Below are 22,257 nucleotides of genomic sequence, written 5' to 3'. Positions count from 1 at the left end.
AATTGCAGACAACACAATATTCAATAACATTCACCAGGTGGGCTTGTCTACATTGGACCATGTATTACAGCACAACCGAATCCGGATGAAACAGGTCTACAGGGTGCCATTTGAGCGAAACTCAGAGAGGGTTAAAGAACAGCTACTATACTGTGAATTTACTATCATATCAGCACTGTATAGCCACATTACAGTACTGTAATCCAGTGTATTGTGCCCCACCATATTGACTGCTCTCGGTCTATGTCACATATTGTATTGTCTGTTTCAGAGACGTGGAGCTGGATGCCGCTGCAATTCAGCGCGTTTATATTTACATTGATGAGGCTGGCATCAACCTAGCCAAAAGAAGGGGACAGAACATTATTGGCCACCGTGACTGTCCCTGGACAGCGTGGAGGGAATATCACCACGTGCACAGCCGTTAGCCAGCAAGGTGTCCTCCATCACCATGCCAACCTTGATCCCTACAACACCTCCCTTCTCATCACATTCCTGGAGACACTACACGGCATCCTCATTCTAGCCGAGCAGAGGGGTGGACCAGAGCAGCTCAGGTATGCTGTCATCTGGGACAATGTGAGTTTCCACCGGGCTGCTCTGGTCCGCAACTGGTTCATCGACCTCCCACAATTTATTGTTCTTTGCCTCCCACCATATTCCCCATTCCTAAACCCAAATTATTATTTTTTTTCGGCATGGCGATGGAAGGTGTATGACCGCCATCCCCTCGCACACATGCCTCTTGTCCAGGCAATTGAGGACGCATATGGTGGAGTTGATATGGGGGCTTTCGGCGGCTGGATCCGTCACTCCAGAAGATTCTTTCCCCTCTGTTTAGCCAGGGAGAACATCGCTTGCGATGTAGATGAGGTGCTGTGAGCCAGACCAAAACAGGAGGCAGGATGGAGCCTAATGTATTTTTTCTTACATTTTGCATGTTTTTGTAGTTTTGTATTTAGTGTTTTAAAACAATAAGCCACTTTCATTTTTTATTTTTGTACAGAAAACCCATTCTTACTGAATGCTTTTCCTGGTTTTCTCCTTTTGGGTCTGGAAAGTGTTAGATACAAAACAAGTGTTCAAAAAAATACTGCATTTTGGAAATAAATTACGTTTTTGTTACTGTATGGCATTTGTCTCTGTTCATTTATGTATATTTCAGAGGTACACTTTAATGCAACAATCTTTTACAACTGGCTACAGTGTAACACTGAAAATGCAAAAGGCATAAACCTACTGATGGGATATTCATAGTGTTTTGTGTTGAGCACATCAGTGTGTTGGTTCGTAGACAGATCTATTCATGACGCGTCATTTTGATGCTAAAAAAACATTTTGGAAAGAGATGAAACAGTTTGATTGCAGTGTCTGCTTTTGCTCGAGATTTGTAAAGTTTTGCATTTTGTGTTTGTGGTTTTGTGTTTCGGGAAATTGGTCCAAAGATTCAGCAAACATGCGCAAACAATTGTGGAAAACTAATATAGTTTCTAGTCCTGAGAATAGGCTCACATGTTATGAGAGGCAGAACAGCCAGAGGGTTCTTTTCACCACAATGAATGGTGCCATGAAAAGAGGGCAAAGTCTAAACCTGTTACCGGTATACTGAATAATTGACATTGAACATTCAAACAATCTCCACAGGCTTGATGGTTGTATGATTTATGTCCACCAGAGGGCACTGTTCCGTGAGACCTGTAGGAAGAGATGTGGACAGAGGAAGAGGTTCACTTTCAGAATCAAACTTCAGATAGAATTGAGTCCTTACAGATTTCATTTGAGTGGGGATTATTCACATCCTAGACTGTATCTGGGGGTTCAAAGCCAAATGAGAAAAGTGACTCAAACATCCTCCCATCTGTGTCAGTTCGAGCACTGCTCTTCATTATCATGCAATCCACCATGGATCTGGAAATCTCCAGCGTTTCATAAAACTCAGGTAACAGGATGCCAACCATGACCTTGACTGAATGGGCCTTTGTCCAGGTGCCATGCTACACTGAGATGCACAGGGGGAGGGGGGGTTCACATTTACCTCAGCAGTATTTCAGAACACCCTCCTGCTCATACCCCTGCTCTGGAGTTTATTGGCGAGGGGGATCCTTCGAATCCTGGTTGCCATGGGTTTGTTTCCCTAGCGACTAAGGGGCGGGCACTGTGGAATCTCTGAACGGGAGGCACTGAGATGGTGACGGAGAAATGTAGCCAGAGGGGGAGGGAGGGGGTGAATGGGGGGGTAATGGGGTACACAGTGTGACTGAACCAAATGAGACTGGGTGAATATGGGCTGTATGCTCCACTGTTACGAATCCCTTTTGGCCCGACAGTCTAGGGGGGATGGTAATGAGACCCGTAACATAACTCATGCAAATTATTATTGTGACAAAGTAAAAATGTGAACGAAATAACCACAACAGAAATCTACCGTCAAACTCCAGGTTTATTTATAAACACACGGTAATGGGGGGAGCAGGAAAAGGGGCTGAGCTGGACCCAAGGAAAGAAACAATAAGTATAAAAAACACCCCTAAGCTAGACTAGCCTACTTTAACAACAGCTAACTAACTAACCAAAAATACAGTGGGTGGTCCGCCCAGTTCTAACTAGTGTTTTTAACAAAGTTCACCTACGGGTAGTGTATGCCCATGGGCGACTTGTCTTGGTTTCCCCCTTTTCCCACCAGCAACAAACAAACACCATAACCAAAAACAATACTCACAGGTGATGACAAAGTGCTATGAGGTGCTTAAACAAAAGAGAGGTTAAGACACAAAGCGAGAGTGAAACACAGAGACCTACAGACATGGCATTTACAGAGAGATTGAGCTCTAGAACAAACAAATGATGGGGTTTTTAAACCATGGGGAAGGAACTGTGATAGGTTAGGAAATAGGAGGAGGTGTGTCTTGATGATTGATTGTTGACTGATTGGGGAGTGATGATTTTCACCTGTGAGGGGAGAAGGAGAGAAAAGAAACACACACAGGATACACACACACACACAGGATAACTGTATCCGTAACACTCCCACCCTTAAAAGAGCAACCCTAGGGATATTACAGTATTTCTATGAATACTACATACTACAGACTACATTTCTAACATTAATGTCATGTTCCAACACATTTGTGCGAGTAGGAACGTCAAGAGACATGGAAAACTGTAGTAGCCTCACAATATCATTGGCCTGTTCATCCGTTAAATGAACCAGACCGGATTGGATAGACAGCAGCATTTCTGAGTTGGGCAATCTAACACACTGCTGCTGAGTATTGCGCAACTCCAAGCCATCAACATCATCAATATGACAGTCCACTATCATAGCAGTAGTAGCAGAGGAGACAGCAGTACCTTCCTCTGTTTTTTAACTATCTAACTGTGTGATGGGTCGGGTGTGGTAAGCTTTCAACATGTTAATGTGACACACACGAGATTGGCGTTGTCTATCAGGAGTTTGAAGCACATAGTCAGTTTCACTTATTTTCTTTTCAATTAAATAAGGACCCGAGAAACGAGCTGACAGTGAAGATCCTGGAACAGGTAATAACACCAGTACTTGGTCACCTGGCTGTAGTGGACAAGAAACAGCCTCTTTATCATAGTGTCTTTTCATGCTCCTCTGTGAGGAAGACAGAGCTTCCTTTGCGAGAGCACAAGCTTGGTGTAGGCGCTCACGAAAGCGACTAACGTAGTCCAACACATTCTCATCTCTGGTACACAACTCTTGGGACAAGAACTGTTCTTTAAGGACTTTCATTGGTCCTCTCACTGTGTGACCAAACACCAGTTCAGCCGGGCTGAAACCTAGGGACTCCTGCACAGTTTCACGAGCAGCAAACAAAACTAGAGGAACTCCCTCATCCCAATCTTTCTCAGATTCCAAACAATATTTACATAGCATAGACTTCAGTGTCTGATGCCATCTTTCAAGTGCACCCTGAGACTCTGGGTGATAGGCGCTTGACACACGGTGCGTAATTGACAAGGATTTTAACACCTGCCTGAAGAGTTTGGATAGGAAATTGGTACCTTGATCGCTTTGTACCACCCTAGGTAACCCGAATGTCGTGAAGAATTTTATTAAGGCTTTACTCACTACCGGGGCTGTAATCCTTCTCAGAGGAATGGCCTCGGGGTATCTTGTAGCCATACACATTATCGTTAACAAAAACTGGTTACCCGATTTTGTCTTCAGTAACGGGTCCGACACAATCAACCACCACATGCTCGAATGGTTCACCTATGACAGGTATGGGACAAAGAGGAGAGGGAGGAATAACCTGATTTGGTTTTCCTGTTATCTGACATGTGTGGCATGTCCGACAGAACTGAGCCACATCTTGTTTTAAACCTGGCCAAAAGAAATGTCGAAGGATCCGATCATAAGTTTTTGTGATTCCTAAATGACCAGACCACTGGTGATCATGAGCAAGGGATAACACATTTTGTCGAATGGCTGTAGGAATCACTATTTGGTAAACAGCATTCCAATCTCCATCCGCGTCAACATGGGATTTCCATTTACGCATGAGGAGATTACCATCAATGAAGTAAGCCACGTTCTTCTTCTTCACATCTTCCAATGAGACAACACTAGAAAAACATTTAGCAAGCTTGTTGTCAACCTTTTGGTTAGCAATCAGCTGCTCACGAGTGACTGGTAACTGTATTGCATCAGCAATAAGTTCAACGTTCTTTGATTCTTTACTGGGCTGTTTGTCAGAGGTGATCAGCTTCTCAGAGGTATCACACAATCCATCCTCTTGATCAACCTCTTTGAACAGAACAGTGTTCGACAAATCTATCTCATCACCCTCTTGTCGTGCCTGAGCACGAGTGACAGCACAAGCGGGGAACACATGTGGATAATTCTGTGCCAGCTCATTCGAGAGAGAGTGGTCACTTTTATCCAATACTTCCAATACGGGTACTACCTTTCCTCCGGCAATATCGTTACCCATTATAAAGGTCACACCTTTCACTGGCAACATAGGGCGTACCCCCACTCTGAATATTCCACTGATTAACTCAGAGTGTACTTTCACAAAGTGCAATGGCACTGGGACAAAACCCATTTCAATACCCTGCACTAACACACTGGAACCACAGTATGTATCGTCAGACAAGGGCAACACATCAGACAATATAAACGACTGCGCCGCACCAGTATCTCTAAGGATTTTAACCGGTCGTTGAGACGCTTCGTCATTCGTTAGGGACACAAACCCCTCGAAAATGAATGGTTCATAACTGCGGTCGGGGACTGAGACTTTCAAACTACAGTTACCCTGAGGCACCTGTTTTGTTGCAGACCTCACAACCGTACGAATTAGAGCAACACCTGTTGGTGGCTTGGCACGAAGAGGCATCCCTTGTTTGCGTTTAAGCAGGAAACAATCATTAATCATATGTCCTACTTTATGACAATAGAAACATGGACGCTCATTCTTCTGGCGTGCTTGACATACTACTGCTGGCCGACTAGGACTAAAGGTAGGAAACTCAGTGGCTCTACACTCAGTTTGAGCCGAAAACACAAACTCGTCTGCCAACACAGACGCTTCTGCCAGGGAGGATACTTTCTGTTCGTTTAGGTAAACTACAATGCGTTCGGGTAAGCAATTTTTAAACTCTTCGAACAAGATTAACTCCCGGAGAGAGTTGAAATCAGTTACCTTACTAGCAGCATGCCATTTATCAAACAGATTTCCCTTTTCTCTAGCAAATTCCACATAAGTCTTACTAGAAGACTTTCTATGAGACCTAAATCTCTGTCGGTATGCCTCAGGCACAAGCTCATAGGCACGAAGAACAGTAGCTTTGACCACTTCATAATTCAAACTGTCCTCCAGAGGTAGCGCTGACAAAACCTCTTGGGCTTTACCAGTTAATTTACACTGAAGTAATAGGCACCATTCCTCTTCAGGCCATTTCAATGCTACACGCTCAAATACACAAAAATAGGAGTCAACCTCTGACTCTCTGAACAAAGGTACTAAGGCAATCTGCCTACTAATGTCAAACGTGTTTGAGGACACAGCAGGTGAGGACGGCTCACAAACAGGCACAGTAGGACCGGAGGCTAGCTTCGCTGTCTCTGCCTCAAGTTCCATCTGGCGCATTTTGAACTCCAACTGCCTTTGTTCTCTGTCGGCCTCAATTTTACACATCTCCAAATGCCGTTGTTCTCGTTCTTTTTCTGCCTCTATTTTACACATCTCCAACTGGAGAGTCTCTCGCCTAATTTGGGCTCTCTTCCACCTCCAGTTGGAACTGTGCTAAACGGACATCCCTCCTGGCATCACCATTTGACATTGGGGAGAGTGGATCAAAACGGGACAATGTGGCTGGTGTTTTAGCCTCTCCCTCATTATCAGACACCAATGGGCTTACAGGAGCAGCAACATCCGCTACAGGGGTAGTAGGCTCAGGCAGCGGTAACACAAGCACCTACTCTTCCAACAATACATTTAATACTAGCCGTTTCACCCCCGCCTTAACTAAACTCTGCGGAATTGATACTGAATCATGGTCAGCCAAGGTCATTAAATCAACTCTACGACATTTGTCAAAAACCTCCCACGAAGGGTTATCCAAAAAATATTTCAAATCAAAAGTAGTCATTTTACACTACTTCACAAGTGCCAAAGAAAATAGCAAACACTAATGCTACTTCAGCTATGACGCTACAACAATCTACATGAGCGGCATGGGTGTCAGTTATGACAGATCTCGGACGAGGCTCCACTTATGTTACGAATCCCTTTTGGCCCGACAGTCTAGGGGGGATGGTAATGAGACCCGTAACATAACTCATGCAAATTGTTATTGTGACAAAGTAAAAATGTGAACGAAATAACCACGACAACAGAAATCTACCGTCAAACTCCAGGTTTATTTATAAACATACGGTAATGGGGGGAGCAGGAAAAGGGGCTGAGCTGGACCCAAGGAAAGAAACAATAAGTATAAAAAACACCCCTAAGCTAGACTAGCCTACTTTAACAACAGCTAACTAACTAACCAAAAATAGTGGGTGGTCCGCCCAGTTCTAACTAGTGTTTTTAACAAAGTTCACCTACGGGTAGTGTATGCCCATGGGCGACTTGTCTTGGTTTCCCCCTTTTCCCACCAGCAACAAACAAACACCATAACCAAAAACAATACTCACAGGTGATGACAAAGTGCTATGAGGTGCTTAAACAAAAGAGAGGTTAAGACACAAAGCGAGAGTGAAACACAGAGACCTACAGACATGGCATTTACAGAGAGACTGAGCTCTAGAACAAACAAATGATGGGGTTTTTAAACCATGGGGAAGGAACTGTGATAGGTTAGGAAATAGGAGGAGGTGTGTCTTCTGATTGATGATTGATTGTTGACTGATTGGGGAGTGATGATTTTCACCTGTGAGGGGAGAAGGAGAGAAAAGAAACACACACACAAGATACACACACACAGGATAACTGTATCCGTAACATCCACATACAGTAGAAAGGAAATAAGACATCCATGATAGTTTAGGCTGGGAAATGTAGGACTGCAGCATATGGGAGTTGATGGTGAACAAGAGGGTGGGAGTATCACAGAGAGCAAAGTGGAAAGTCTCTTGGGGCTCAGCCATTGGAGTGAGGAGCCAAGGGGGCTATAGGGAGAGGTCTGCGTAGCTGGAGTGCACAGGGACCATCACAGCACCAGAGGAGGGAGTGCATGCCTGGGATTCCAGTCTCAAGGTCTACAGTTTGTTTGACTGGATCAGGATAGTCCTGTGCCAACACACAGTGGAGGGGGGCGAAAGTAGCCGTTACTGCTCATTACCATTCAAACGCAAATGACTGAATTGTGTTTGCAATTCAGAAGAGAAACTTTAAAACTATGTGATTCCCCCTACGAGTTCACTGGTTACTACAGACAGGACATGGTTGTCTCAAATTGCATCGTTTTCTGGAGCCAAGACATATGAGTCTGAAAATAAGGACTGAGGTGGTTAGTGGACAGGTGTGGGGAGGCTATGGTGTTGATATGGATGTATGTAACCACACACATTTTTTTCTACGGGTAGATTTAATTTCTCTCCTGCACTACATCTCTCCATCCTTCATAAAGAATGGGGGAGTTTGCACTCAGCCCCCATATAGGAGAGTTCTGAACTTCATGTTCACTACATGTTCTAAGCACTTCTGATTCAGCCATCCCTCACTAGACCATCTCTCCCTGACGCATCAAACCTCTGTGGCACAGGCAATGGTACTCGTTTGAAATCGTCACAGGTAATGTTAAAGTATCTCCTAGAAGGGTGAAACGTTACTTTAAAACCCCTACCGACATGTTAAGAGTAGCCCCTGTTTCCAGTGTACATTCATGCCAAGGTTTGCAACGCAACATGCCCATTACAAATGACTGACTTTTTAAAAATGTGTGTTCCGGCTATAAACATCCACTCATGCCATAAAAATGGAAGAGATAAAACAAGCTCCCTTACATCCTATAATTTTCTCTGTGTGGCTGAAAGAGACACTTCTGAGTATATAGGTGGTCCATCACTGGGTGCCTAGGGCTGTAATCCCCCCCAGGCCTATAAAGCGGATCTTTAGCTATGCAGTGACATTAACAAGAAAAATACCACACTTAATTACATGTTCAAGTCTGAGAGCAAAACCTGCACACTGCAAAAGGCCAAATTATAGCAAGAAAAACAGAGGGTGGAAAATCCATCACTGGCAAAATCTGAAATGATGGGCCTGCTTGTATAAACCAAACAGAAGCAAGCTCACGTCCCTGAAACAGACTGTAGTCAGGACACAGAGGCAGCCAGCTTGACCACAGTCCTGGTCATGGGGAGAACAGCTACAGCATACTGGAAATACTGCACATCATATACTGTAGGTGAAAACTAAATGAGGAATGAGACCATGGGTGGTTATTTATAGATATCGGTAGGCTACAATACAGGTGATTATTAATAGATGTGTAACGAATTCTAGCTAGGTGGCTAACGTTAGCTAGACTAGGGGTTAAGTTAAGAAGTTATGTTAAAGAGTTAAGGTTAGCTAAAAGGGTTGAGGTTAGGGTCAGCTAACATGCTAAGTAGTTGAAAACTTGTTAATTAACTAAAATGCCAAAGTTGTCCATGATGAGATTCAAACTCGCAACCTTTGGGTTACTTGACGTACGCGTTATACGCCCCACCTATCCACGCTGACCAACCACCCTATTTTCGTTTTTGCCTTTAGTATTGTTACGTAAGAGAGATGATTACTTGAGGTTGATGATTAATCGGAATGGCCGATTAATTAGGGCCGATTTCAAGTTTTCACTATAATCGGTAATCGGGATTTTTGGACACCGATTATGGCCGATTACATTGCACTCCTCGAGGATGACTGCGTGGCGGGCTAACTACCTGTTACGAAAGTGCAGCAAGAAGTCAAGGTAAGTTGCTAGCTAGCAGTAAACTTATCTTATAAAAAACAATCTTAACATAATCACGAGTTAACTACACATGGTTGATGATATTACTAGTTTATCCTGAGTTGCATATAATCGATGCGGTGCCTGTTCATTTATCATCGATTTACAGCCTACTTCGCCAAACGGGTGATGGATTTTCCAAGCGCATTGGCAAAAAAATGCTGTTTTTTTTTAATCACTGTCGTTGCACCAATGTGTACTTAACCATAAACATCAATGCCTTTCTTAAAATCAATACACAAGTATATATTTTTAAACCTGCATATTTAGTTAATATTGCCTGCTAACATGAATTTCTTTTAACTAGGGAAATTGTCACTTCTCTTGCGTTCTGTGCAAGCAGTCAGGATATATGCAGCAGTTTGGGCAGCCTGGCTCGCTGCGAACTGTGTGAAGACCATTTCTTCCTAACAAAGACCATAATTCATTTGCCAGAATTGTACATAATCATGACATTGAAGGTTGTGCATTATAACAGCAATATTTAGACTTAGGGATGCCACCTGTTAGATAAAATACGGAATTGTTTCGTATTTCACTGAAAGAAAAAGTTTTGTTTTCAAAATATTTTCCGGATTTTACCATATTAATGACCTAAGGCTCATATTTCTGTGTGTTATACACTGCTCAAAAAAACAAAGAGAACCCTAAAATAACACATCCTAGATCTGAATGAATGAAATATTCTTATTAAATACTTTTTCTTTACACAGTTGAATGTGCTGACAACAAAATCACACAAAAATTATCAATGGAAATCAAATTTATCAACCCATGGAGGTCTGGATTTGGAGTCACACTCAAAATTAAAGTGGAAAACCACACTACAGGCTGATCCAACTTTGATGTAATGTCCTTAAAACAAGTCAAAATGAGGCTCAGTAGTGTGTGTGGCCTCCACGTGCCTGTATGAACTCCCTACAACGCCTGGGCATGCTCCTGATGAGGTGGCAGATGGTCTCCTGAGGGATCTCCTCCCAGACCTGGACTAAAGCATCTGCCAACTCCTGGACAGTCTGTGGTGCAACGTGGCGTTGGTGGATGGAGCGAGACATGATGTCCCAGATGTGCTCAATTGGATTCAGGTCTGGGGAACGGGCGGGCCAGCCCATAGCATCAATGCCTTCCTCTTGCAGGAACTGCTGACACACTCCAGCCACATGAGGTCTAGCATGGTCTTGCATTAGGAGGAACCCAGGGCCAACCGCAGCAGCATATGGTCTCACAAGGGGTCTGAGGATCTCATCTCGGTACCGAATGGCAGTCAGGCTACCTCTGGCGAGCACATGGAGGGCTGTGCGGCCTCCCAAAGAAATGCCACCCCACACCATGACTGACCCACCGCCAAACCGGTCATGCTGGAGGATGTTGCAGGCAGCAGAATGTTCTCCACGGCGTCTCCAGACTGTCACGTCTGTCACATGCGCTCAGTGTGAACCTGCTTTCATCTGTGAAGAGCACAGAGCGCCAGTGGCGAATTTGCCAATCTTGGTGTTCTCTGGCAAATGCCAAACGTCCTGCACGGTGTTGCGCTGTAAGCACAACCCCCACCTGTGGACGTCGGGCCCTCATATCACCCTCATGGAGACTGTTTCTGACCGTTCGAGCAGACACATGCACATTTGTGGCCTGCTGGAAGTAATTTTGCAGGGCTCTGGCAGTGCTGCTCCTGCTCCTCCTTGCACAAAGGCGGAGGTAGCGGTCCTGCTGCTGGGTTGTTGCCCTCCTACGGCCTCCTCCACGTCTCCTGATGTGCTGGCCTGTCTCCTGGTAGCGCCTCCATGCTCTGGACAATACACTGACAGACACAGCAAATCTTCTTGCCACAGCTCGCATTGATGTGCCATCCTGGATGAGCTGCACTACATGAGCCACTTGTGTGGGTTGCAGACTCCATCTCATGCTACCACTTGAGTGAAAGCACCGCCAGCATTCAAAAGTGACCAAAACATCAGCCAGGAAGCATAGGAACTGAGAAGTGGTCTGTGGTTATCACCTGCAGAACCACTCCTTTATTGGGGGTGTCTTGCTAATTGCCTATAATTTCCACCTGTTGTCTATACCATTTGCACAACAGCATGTGAAATTTGTCAATCAGTGTTGCTTCCTAAGTGGACAGTTTGATTTCACAAAAGTGTGATTGACTTGGAGTTACATTGTGTTGTTTAAGTGTTCCCTTGATTTTTTTTGAGCAGTGTATTATAATTAAGTCTATGATTTGATAGAGCAGTCTGACTGAGCTGAGGTAGGCAGCAGCAGGCTCGTAAATTTTCATTCAAACAGCACTTTCCTGCATTTGCCAGGAGCTCTTCGCTGTGCTTCAAGCATTGTGCGGTTTATGACTTCAAGCCTATCAACTCCCGAGATTAGGCTGACAATACTAGTGCCAAAAAGAACATCCAATAGTCAAAGGTATATGAAATACAAATGGTGTGGAGAGAAAAGTCCTAGAATTCCTATAATAACTGTAACCAAAAACGTTTTACCTGGGAATATTGAAGACTCATGTTAAAAGGAACCATCAGCTTTCATATGTTCTCATGTTCTGAGCAAGGATCTTAAATGTTAGCTTTTTTTTTTTTTTTTACATCTTCTCCAACACTTTGTTTTTGCATTATTTGTTCCAAATTGAACATGTTTCATTATGAGACTAAATAGATTTTGATGTATTATATTAAGTTAAAATTTTAAAAAGTGTTCCTTCCGTATTGTTGTAATTGTCATTATTACAAATATATATATTTTTTAAATTGTCTGATTAATCAGTCTGCTTTTTTTTGTCCTCCAATAATCAGTTTCTGCGTTGAAAAATCATAATCGGTCTACCTCTAGACCATACCATACTAATTTGAGTGTCCCGGATTCACATTTACTATGTTATGTCCAGTCTATGAGACCAAGCTGTTATTGTGACATTGTCTGTACTAGGACAGTTGAAGGTGTGTAGAGACTACAGATGTTAGGAGTACTAGAAGTAGCTAAGCAGTCTTCTGACTACACCATTAACAAACGGCTTCGGTTTTCCACAATCTTTTATTTGAACAATAAACAAAAAGAGTAGAATGCTGGAGGATTAAGATTAAAAGACAGCATATAGTTTTCAGCTTGATATCCCAACACAAGCCCTCAGCAGACAACCGTGTTAGGAAGCACAAACTAAACAGAACGACATCATTGAAGCGATTCGCCAGCACATATCCTAACCATAATCATAAAAAAGACTCAGGGATAAAATGTGTACAACAGAAAGCTTTCTGAAAGCTTTAGTGTCTGTTTCAAACCATCTTCTTCAAAACATTCTTCAGGGGGGAAAGAAAAACAAATCAAACCAACATTGTCACAATGAGTATCAGATATGACCACATAGCCATCAGCACAATTTAACTAACACTTAAGGAGTTTTATAATGATCTGAACATATCAGCTCAATTTCCTCATATGGAATGACTGAGGCATGCCGATTGAATGAATCATGAGCTGTGGCAACAGAACCTATGATGCAGAGGTGAAACCAAAATTAGACAGACGCATTAGCGCAATTATGAAAGCCAACAGGGTCAATGTGAAGTAACCTTTGGTTTCACTTGGAAATTTAAACAAAATTACCTTTAGATACCCATAAGTAATAAGCAAATGACTTGTGGGAACCAAATTCTGCACAGTTTAGACTACAAAATTGCAGTCACTAACATAACACATTTTTCAGGACAAAATATTCAACGCTAATTCATGGGAAGGGAATTGTGTGGCCAATTTAAATGACACTGCTCCAAACTCAATAAAGTATGCAACACAGAAATTGCACATGGTAAGATAACTATTTCCATTACTCAGAGTTTCCAGTCACTTCAAATAAAAGGGGATACAGGTATATTGAATAAGTCTCTGCTACCATCAGTGAGAGAACTACAAAGTGAGAAATGGGATAAAATAAGCTCTTCCTGTTGGATCTAAAATGCATGCTCTGCTATTCCAATGAGGGAAAAATGATTTCACACTGCCCTCACCTTCCAGTGGTCAGAAATGGGAAAGTGTGAGAGCCGCCTTACCAAAAGACCCATTCCCAGTTGTGTACCTCGCTTTATCTAATGGCCAAGTGTGTGTGCGCACGTAGTGTGTATGTGAGAAAGTGTATACAGTATATGAAAGATCTTTAGAAAATGGTCTGCTTTGCCCATTAAGGACAGAGTATACAAGGGTAAACCACAATGCACCAAGTCTTCAGAAAATTAATGTACCAGTTATGTTATTTTTGTAAAGGATTAAATACTGACAGATTCTGACATTGGTTTTGTTGAAATGTCCCTTAAGATTAAACTATGGCTCAAACTTAAAGGAAAAAATATATATATGATCAATCAAAGACCTTGTCCAATTTATTCATTGTTGTGCTTTACCTTGGGAAATTTCGCTCAAATATCAATTTAGATGCCATATAGTATAATTCTGGGGAAACGGTCATGGTATTATTGAAAAAATGAAAAATAACATTTAAGCAAAACTCAAAACACAATCAATGAATAATGATGATGCAAAAGCAAGGTCTCAAACAAAAACAAACATGATTTCCTTTTGTGGGCATTTGTTGTGGGGGATTTCATTTCTAGAGCCAAGCAGCAGATGTGATCCACTTCCTCTCAACATGGACAGTCTCTCTCACTGGAGAGGAACTGCACTCAGCCACAAAAGAGGAAATGCACAGGTCAGGTACATTCCCATAAACTTTACAGACATTTGACTTACAGTTGTCACACTCACTGGGTTGGACTCGTACATTGAGTGGAGATTTGGATTAGAAAGCTTTGCACTGCGAACCTAAGGAAGCCCCCTTTTACTGGTGAGTTGGGGGTGGGTAAGGGGTCATGTGGCTGTTGTAACTCTACAACGGCAGACCGCCTATACATAGATGGAACCTTTAGACCAGAACAAGGAAAAAATGATAAATGAAGGATGAGGGGGGAAAGGATAGGTATAAAATTAACACGGGCTGGTGCTTGTGGTGGAATCTCAGTCTTCACTGGTATCTCTCCAGGGCTCCAGAGTACTCAGAAATCCTTAGAACTAACAGCCACTCAAGGAGCCAAACAAGGTGACACTCAACTTGATTCAGATGTCTCTATTTTTTCTTCTTTTTTTAAACAGTTTTAAATCTTAAAATATCTGCAAGTGTGCATTAGCACATCCACATCTTGTTATTGATCAGATATATTATACGTGCACAGTAGCTTCTTTTTTTATATCATCATTTAAATCCTAAAGCGCATTAAAATTGTTTTTAGATATTCTTTCTAATTCTACACCCAGAAAACACAAGGTTCTTTCAAACAAAGCTGTTTAGTTTCAGCACACTGTAGCAGCACCTCTTCTCCTGTAATTGTTTCTATTTTTTTGATGGCTCAAGTTTTACCTAGATTTAAAAGCATCAGGAAAGTGAGGAAGGTGGAGAAGTAAGAAGAGACGGTGGCCATGAAGAGCATCTTGCCTCTGGAGTTAAAGAGACTCATTCGGTAATGTTTTGCTGTTTGCTGGTGCAGGGCCTTTTTCGATGCACTCTGACAAAATTTCAACAGGTGTTTAAACTGCTGCAAATTCATTAGGACAACTCCCCTTGCTAAAAGGCAAAACACTGATTATTTTATGCCATTTTCAACAACAAAAAAAGAAAGATGAAAAAAAAAATGAGTAGATTAACAAACAAAAAAAGATGACTTCTCTCCAGCAGCCCAACCGGACATCTGCAGTCTGGTGTTGTAGATAGATAGTTCGTCCTGTGGGTAAAGTACCCACTGTTCCCAGTCTGAACGAGGCTGTAGGTTCAGAGGCGAGTCTCAAGGTCCCCTCCCTTCAGTCCATTCAACAGTCTCTCCTCTCAGCATTAAAAAAACAGCAGTGACGCACAGAGAAGAGGAAGCCATCACAGGGAAAATATTTTACAACGCGTCCTTTTTCCCTCTAACTCTTTCAAAAAAAGATAAAAGGAAAAAAGGCATTGTTGGAAAAGCTGGCTCTCTGGAAAAGCAGGGACGAGGGGGGGGAGAAAATCTTGCAAGAAGTTGGGCAGTGTTCCTGTTCATTAGTTTGTATGTATGCATGTGTATGTGCACTTGAGTGTGTATGTCTGTAGTGGGAGTGTACGTGTAGTTGAATGTGTGTAAATCGAGTGTTCCTCTGAGTGTGCATGAACGTGTGTGTGGTGTCTACAGCAGGTCGACGCGACGGTAGTACAGCAGGTAGGCAGTGCGCTCAGCAGTCTGCTTCACCACCTGGTACTGGTTGATGACCTTCACTGACTGGTCGTCAATGCGCAGCCAGCCGTTCAGACCAATGTGGAAGACATCCGTGGTGTAATGGCCGCCTGTAGCGCTGTTCCCATGGTGATAGACAACTGCGACAGGGACACACAAAATGGAAGCTTGTCAGAGGCGGAAATCAAACTGAAACGAGGAAAAATACACTTACATGTTTGTCTCACCAAGTTATCTTAAGAGGTATGCACTAACTGGATAAGAGCTTCTGCTAAATGACTAAAATGTCCAAATGAAAAAGTAATTCTGGTATCTGGTTCTGGCTACACAAGGTCACAGCCAGTAACTAACTACTGATATCAGAAACTTTCTGGGGCACCCTAGGCATGTAGACCAGGGTTGCTAGCCTTACAGAGGCCACCATTTCAGTGTGTTATTGATGTAGGCATTAAATATCATGTTGTAAGCAAACTTCTATTATAATTCTTTCACATATCTGATCAAGTGTCGTAAGAATTCTTGGCAATGCATCAATCATGACGAAATGTAAAAAACCTAAGTAAATACAGCAGGAGAATGTGGAAAGAAAATAACATTGTCCATTTTGTGCCCGTATTTACAGGCTGGCAACACGTGTTCCAAATGGACTTAACGCCCTTAAAGTGAAACACTATGATACCATGAAGACCACGTTTAAAATTGGGCTTCGGATTTAAGCCAGTGACAGTTATTACCAGGCAGAAATAACTCATTAAGTTGAGTAAACATGGCAATCTTGTTAGATCCGTTTGATTTGGACACAGAACTAGATTCAGGCGGTAACTCAATCTTTGTACTAAAACCATAAGCTACTATAGGCAAGGAGTAACATCATTACCCCCTCATCTGACAACAGATATGTGCAACCACAACTGAATGGTTGGTTTAACTGGAGGGAAACAAGAAAAACCTGTGTGTAGTTGAGACAACTTTCCCCCTAAGTGCTTGATTGCATAGGTTCACCTTTTCACTGGCGGCAGAATTTTAAAATGGCATGAATTAAGTTTCCAAAGGCGCTTATATTACATATTTACTATACTGTTATGTTATCATATTACACACTGTGTAGCATGAAACCTTTTCATCAAGACTTTCTCCGTCCCATGGGCCAGATGGTCAGAGACTAGGCAAAACTTTTACCTCCAGGATCTTACAGTAAAAGATTAACTGCACCGCTATAGCAAGTTGCTAGGGGTTACTATACTAACAGATTTTTGACAAGGAAAGCCTTTTTCTGCACTGAAAGGAAAAGAAACGGCTGAAGACAATTTACCTCCAAACTACAGGGAGATTAACAGGACCCCCATATCCACAGTGGAGGTTGTCTCTGTTTAAACTGGTCAGTGAGGCGTGAAGAGAGAGGAGGAGGGGGCAGGAGAACTACATGCTGAATGAGCTGCTGGAAATAACAGTTAACTGAACACCAGACAGCAGCACAGTGGAGATGTTTTCATTGAGCAGGCAGAGCTCCCTAATGAAGGCCCACTTTTATTCCCTTTGGTCCTGCCAGGGAGGAGGTTATAGGGGTGGGGGGGGCAGGGCTGTGGTAAAGTCTGGGGTAATGCTCTAGTCTAGAAACACTTCACCTGCACCTTTCTCCATAGACAAATCATAACTGTCCAGTACATTAAACAGGTATGTTAACACTAGAATTTGGTAGGGCATTAAGAAATTTGCAGAAACAGCATTTTGCTCCCACTAAAAGTTTCTAAACATGGTTTGAGTCAACCTTTCCTGAAATTGACCCTTTGCTAAGCCCCGCATCCCTTGGTTACTGTTAAAAAAGACTACACCTTGCTAGTCAGGAAACTTGGGTAGGCTATGTTGTGGTGGACTGTCATTACAATTTCTTCACAGGAACCTGGTAAAATTGTGTTTATAGTGTAACTAAATGGCTCTGAATTCACTGTCAGCATGCAGTCAAAGCTATAACCCTTTTTGGAGCTAAATAGTTATTTCAAATCTTATCCTGACATCGACAGCAGATTCATAACATTGCTAACTTATCTAACTAACATACATTAAGTGCTGAGCTAGCTAGCATTAGCAACGTTTGGTGATCAATGAGACAGAACTACCTAACCAGCCGTGCTAGCAAACAATGTAACATAAGTATAATTTCAGATTTGATAAATAGGCTCTGTATTTCAGGAATCACAGTACCAAGTAGTAGTATTCTATTATTTAGCCATTTAATTAGTATTATTATTTTTAAATAATGAAAACTCAAGTTATTGCCATTCATGAGATTTAAGCGTGAGCTTGTCTGAGGAGTAGGACTTGACAACTATTGCTTTCCATTGATTGCTGAAAATGATTGGGTGTGGCTTAGTGAAGGGTCAATTGAGTTTTGTCCAAAACATAACATTTTTCCAAGAGCAAAGTCATGACTCCTAGAAGTTCAATCTGCTTCTTATCAAAAACACAGTTGCCAAAAGCAAGACTTCCAAGGTAGCTCAACTCAAAAGGATCAATATAATCAGTCAGAGATTGCATGTGGAATAAACAGAGTATGAAAGGAAACCTCAGTGCGAGTCTGAACACATCGAAAGAGAATCCTATGAACTATTGAACTTAATGTTTGAATACATCTTATGCTAGACTATATATGTTGTTGCCTGTAGCATAGGGCCAATGCATATAATTGAATGATTATGACCATTTGTGTGACACTGTGGGTATAGAAGTAGAGGTGTGTAGTTGATCATAAATCAGTATATATAGTACATACCTGCAAAGAGCCTGTAGGTTCTTTGGCCTTTGAATATTTTACTCCGCACCCCTGAAGAGAGGAGATCTAAGGAGAGACAAATTAATAAAGTACAGCCACATCACAGAGAGAAACAAAATGTATAAGATACTCCCTCAGAGCACCATCAATTATAGTTATTTGGGTCTGTGTGCCATGAAAGCCAGCCCGTCTAAATAAAGGTGGCTATAAAAATACACCAGTGTAGCGTTTGGTAAATCGTACGCAGAATGCTGGCAGGCTGCCACTCATGCCAAACCAAAATAAAGCCTACTTTTTATAATTTATACACCGCAGGAGACCCAACACGCTGGACCCAGTTTACATTGGAACGAGCCAGGGATTCTCTCCACATTCTGATGCTTATTCTGTAAATCTACAGTACTAATATCCTCAAGCTCCTGGGACCTTGTCTGTGGGGATTTGGTAGACGTGCTGTTAGGATTACTTACAGAAACCCCACATGAACCTCCTACATGGGACAGATGGAAACAGAGGCTCCCTCAGATATTAATGACATGTTGACCTGACATGGTATTTTTTTTGGGGGGGGGGTCCTCTATAAATATTTCCTCCGTGTGCTGTGGGTTCAGGGCTTGTAGGGTAGGCCGGGCAGAGCAGTAAACATAGGCAGGCTGGCTGGCCAGCACAGGACTGAGGAGGTGTAAAGTTGTGTGAGGTTGGGTGTTGGGGCTGAATGAGGAGGCCTTTAACGGTATGAGGTCAACCCACAAATCATCTCTCCCTGCCGCTGATGACGACTTCCCAGCACCCTCGTTTAAATACGCAATGTCAGATAAGTGAGCTAAACCTGTGTGTGTCTAACTAGGACCCAGACTGTGGAAAGACTAGTCTTTACTGGAAAATGATCAGATGCTGACTGTGAAGTGTGTTATGAACGATTGCCTTTCTCACCCAGGGATAAGAGAGCTTCACACACATTCAATGGTGCTAATTCAATAATTGGGGCATGTGTTTTATATGGGGACTTCATCCAATGGTTTGTGGAGGCTTTTCAGTGAATCATGTACCTTTGCTGATCTCCAGGTCTACAGGGTAATCAATGTTCTTGATCAGTTTCTGACAGCCTCCAGTCTTCTCAAACACAAATCTCTTGAGATGGAGCACCAGCACTGGAGGGAGCTCCTCTAGGGTCACTCTCCGGCTGATCTCAATCTGCAAACACAGGAGAGATTATCAAACTGAGCCCGGGGACCATTTGACAAAGTGGAGCCACATCAAACAGCTAATATAAACCAGAACAGGATCTCCCAATTTATCCAGGGATTAGACAAAAAAACAGCACACACTGTCACACAGGCCTACACTAAGAGCCTGCTGTGAGCTTTGATCTAGTCACTTGTGAATCACTGGGGTTTTACACCTTCACTGTCAGAACCAGACAGTGACCCCAACTACTTCTAAAACAATATCAAGGTACTGTAACAACTGCCTTGTAAAATAAAAGCTGATGAGGTTGGTAAACAACACAGCTGTCCAACAGATGTTGCCCTCACCAGTTTTGTTTCCATACAGAAGAAGCATGCATGCATGCAAGGCACATTTGTCTTCTTATACTGTGGCTTTAAAACAATGTGTTTTCGCCAGGCAGCTCAGTCAGAGAGGACATGAAACATAAACAATGCTTTAGAGTCCACACGCACAACACAGCCCTCAGTCTATTAAGAGAAACAAGGCCAATGGGAAGACGATCTGTTAAGAGTCCGACTACTTCAGCCCATTAGAAGGGGCCCATCAAGGGGAGAGTGCTTTGTGTACTGGAGTGTGCTGCTGAGCATCCCAAATACTCCAGTTAAAAGAAACGAGACACCACAGTAACTAATATTCTCATTGTCTAAACACTACATTTTTTACTTTTAACTGCCAACATGCCCACATCCTTGTTTCAGATTGCAGAAGAAAAACAAATGGAAATCAATTGGAGGTTTTCAAAGCAGCATTCAAGTTTGGATCAACATACTTCAACTAATTGTGGGGGAAAAACCAAGCGATTGAGCATGAAATCAGAATTACTGATATGCAAACACATCCAAGCCTTGTAATGGTTTAGTAGTAGCATTGGTGTACTGTGTGTAAGACCCTTACCTCCTGCTTGGTTTTAGTGGTGTAGCCCTGAACTGACTCCCGTGCCACCAGGGTCTCCAGGGCCTCCTGAACAGTGCGGATCTTCTCTGACTGGATGTCCAGCTGCAGGGTGAAGAAGGGCTGCAGGGTGGCTGACTCCTTAGAGTTCTGCTGGTACACCACCGACCTGCATAGGACAAATATACCCCACTTCAGACAATGAAATACAATGCATACAAGGACATTACACAAAGCTTCATACAGTAATGGGTTTTGAGTGTCTCAACGACATCTTGACCTCAGAAAACAGCATCACAGCTTTGAAGGAAAGTGTATGGGTCAAACTACACCTTTATGAATCATCCCCTCTCCTTCCTCAAATTCTCCTTAGTGGCAGAAACTGATCCAAAATGTTGAAATGGCAAAAACAACTAACATTCATAGCCCTCTGACAGCCATATGAGTGAAACGGGTCATGCTAATCTCTTTAAATTTTGAAAATAATTTCAACCTTGCTCCAATGATTCCCCTCAGCCAAAGCAATTATCCTGACTCGAGTGACTGAAAAAGTGAATGTAGCTGAACTCAGTGGGTATGCATAGTTCAACCAAGACCTTCCTGAAGGTCTGCCCTTATGTTCCATTTACTTTAACTACTCTCTTTTTTCAGAGAAAAATAATCCTCTGAAGTGATCTGTAACCCAGTCAGGCCAGGCGTGTGCCAGATCAGAACCTCAGAGAAGAACCTCAGAGAGCATGACATTTGGCCCAGGCACACCCTCACAGGTCCAAAACTTTCAAAGTTGTTTTGTGATTCTTTCTTTGCTAGAGTGTGTGTGTGTGTGTGTGTCTCACGCCTGGCTGTCCAGGCCACCGACCAGGACACAATGGCTGTTATTCTGAAGAGTGCTTCTGGAGCAGAGAAAGCCCAGAGCCAGCTGGTGGCAGGCCTGTTTGGGATGGCATCCTCAGCTGAGGTTGGAGCTGGGGGCCCAGAGGTGGTGCCAGGGCAACAAGCCCAAGGGGGCCCAGATAAAGATGGCACTATACTCTCTGTTCTCCTGTCATACCAAGCACCTGCACCACAGCCAATAAAAAGAAGGGCAAGGACACCACTGGTGCCACAGTTCTGCTGCTGGGCTTTAAGAAAAATAAGCTCTGGGCAGGGAGAAAAGAAACACTCAGTGACTGACCATCACTCTGGCTTCATGTGGGAGAAGCCAGGTGTCTTTCCAAGCCTCAGGCTTTTCTTCCAAGGAAATAGTAGTAAAGGCTTTGGGTCCACCAAAACATTGACTTGACTATATCGTCATGAACAACATTAAGTTTCCATTATAAGCAACACCTCACATGTAAAGAAACTGTGCGTGAGTTTCCTGACACCTCACAAGTCAACACAAGTCATCGGTGTTACCCTACCGGATGTGCCCTCCGAATATGTCAGTGATAGGGGTGCGGACAAAGTCAGCTTGACGGGTAATGGAGGTCTTGTTTCGGGGGCCCACTTGCTCCCATTCGTCCTCGCTCCCCTCCTCCTTATCAGCAGCAGCATCATCCACACCTGACTGGGACTCTGGGCCGTTGGGTGTGGGGGCTTCTGATCAAGACAGGAGAAAAGACAACTGATTTAGAACCACAGTCAATGGAAATCATAGAGCAGATCCAGCTT

General features: G+C 43.0%; 1 protein-coding gene across 1 annotated transcript in view; it reads right to left on the bottom strand.

The window, feature by feature from the left end:
* Positions 1-12,485: 12,485 nt before the first annotated feature.
* The window catches only part of LOC135559337 (ubiquitin carboxyl-terminal hydrolase 10-like), a 28,183-nt gene continuing 18,411 nt past the window's right edge, over positions 12,486-22,257 (bottom strand). Inside the window, 5 exon segments of the mRNA XM_064993511.1 lie at positions 12,486-15,856; positions 18,487-18,552; positions 19,536-19,680; positions 20,611-20,776; positions 22,008-22,185. Of these exon segments, the coding sequence (XP_064849583.1) occupies positions 15,669-15,856; positions 18,487-18,552; positions 19,536-19,680; positions 20,611-20,776; positions 22,008-22,185 (743 nt within the window). The 3' untranslated portion in view covers positions 12,486-15,668.

Source organism: Oncorhynchus masou, chromosome 2, assembly GCF_036934945.1.
Source record: "Oncorhynchus masou masou isolate Uvic2021 chromosome 2, UVic_Omas_1.1, whole genome shotgun sequence".
NCBI lineage: Eukaryota > Metazoa > Chordata > Actinopteri > Salmoniformes > Salmonidae > Oncorhynchus > Oncorhynchus masou.
The sequence above is the reverse complement of the archived record's forward strand: the minus strand, read 5'-3'. Positions and strand labels throughout refer to the sequence as shown.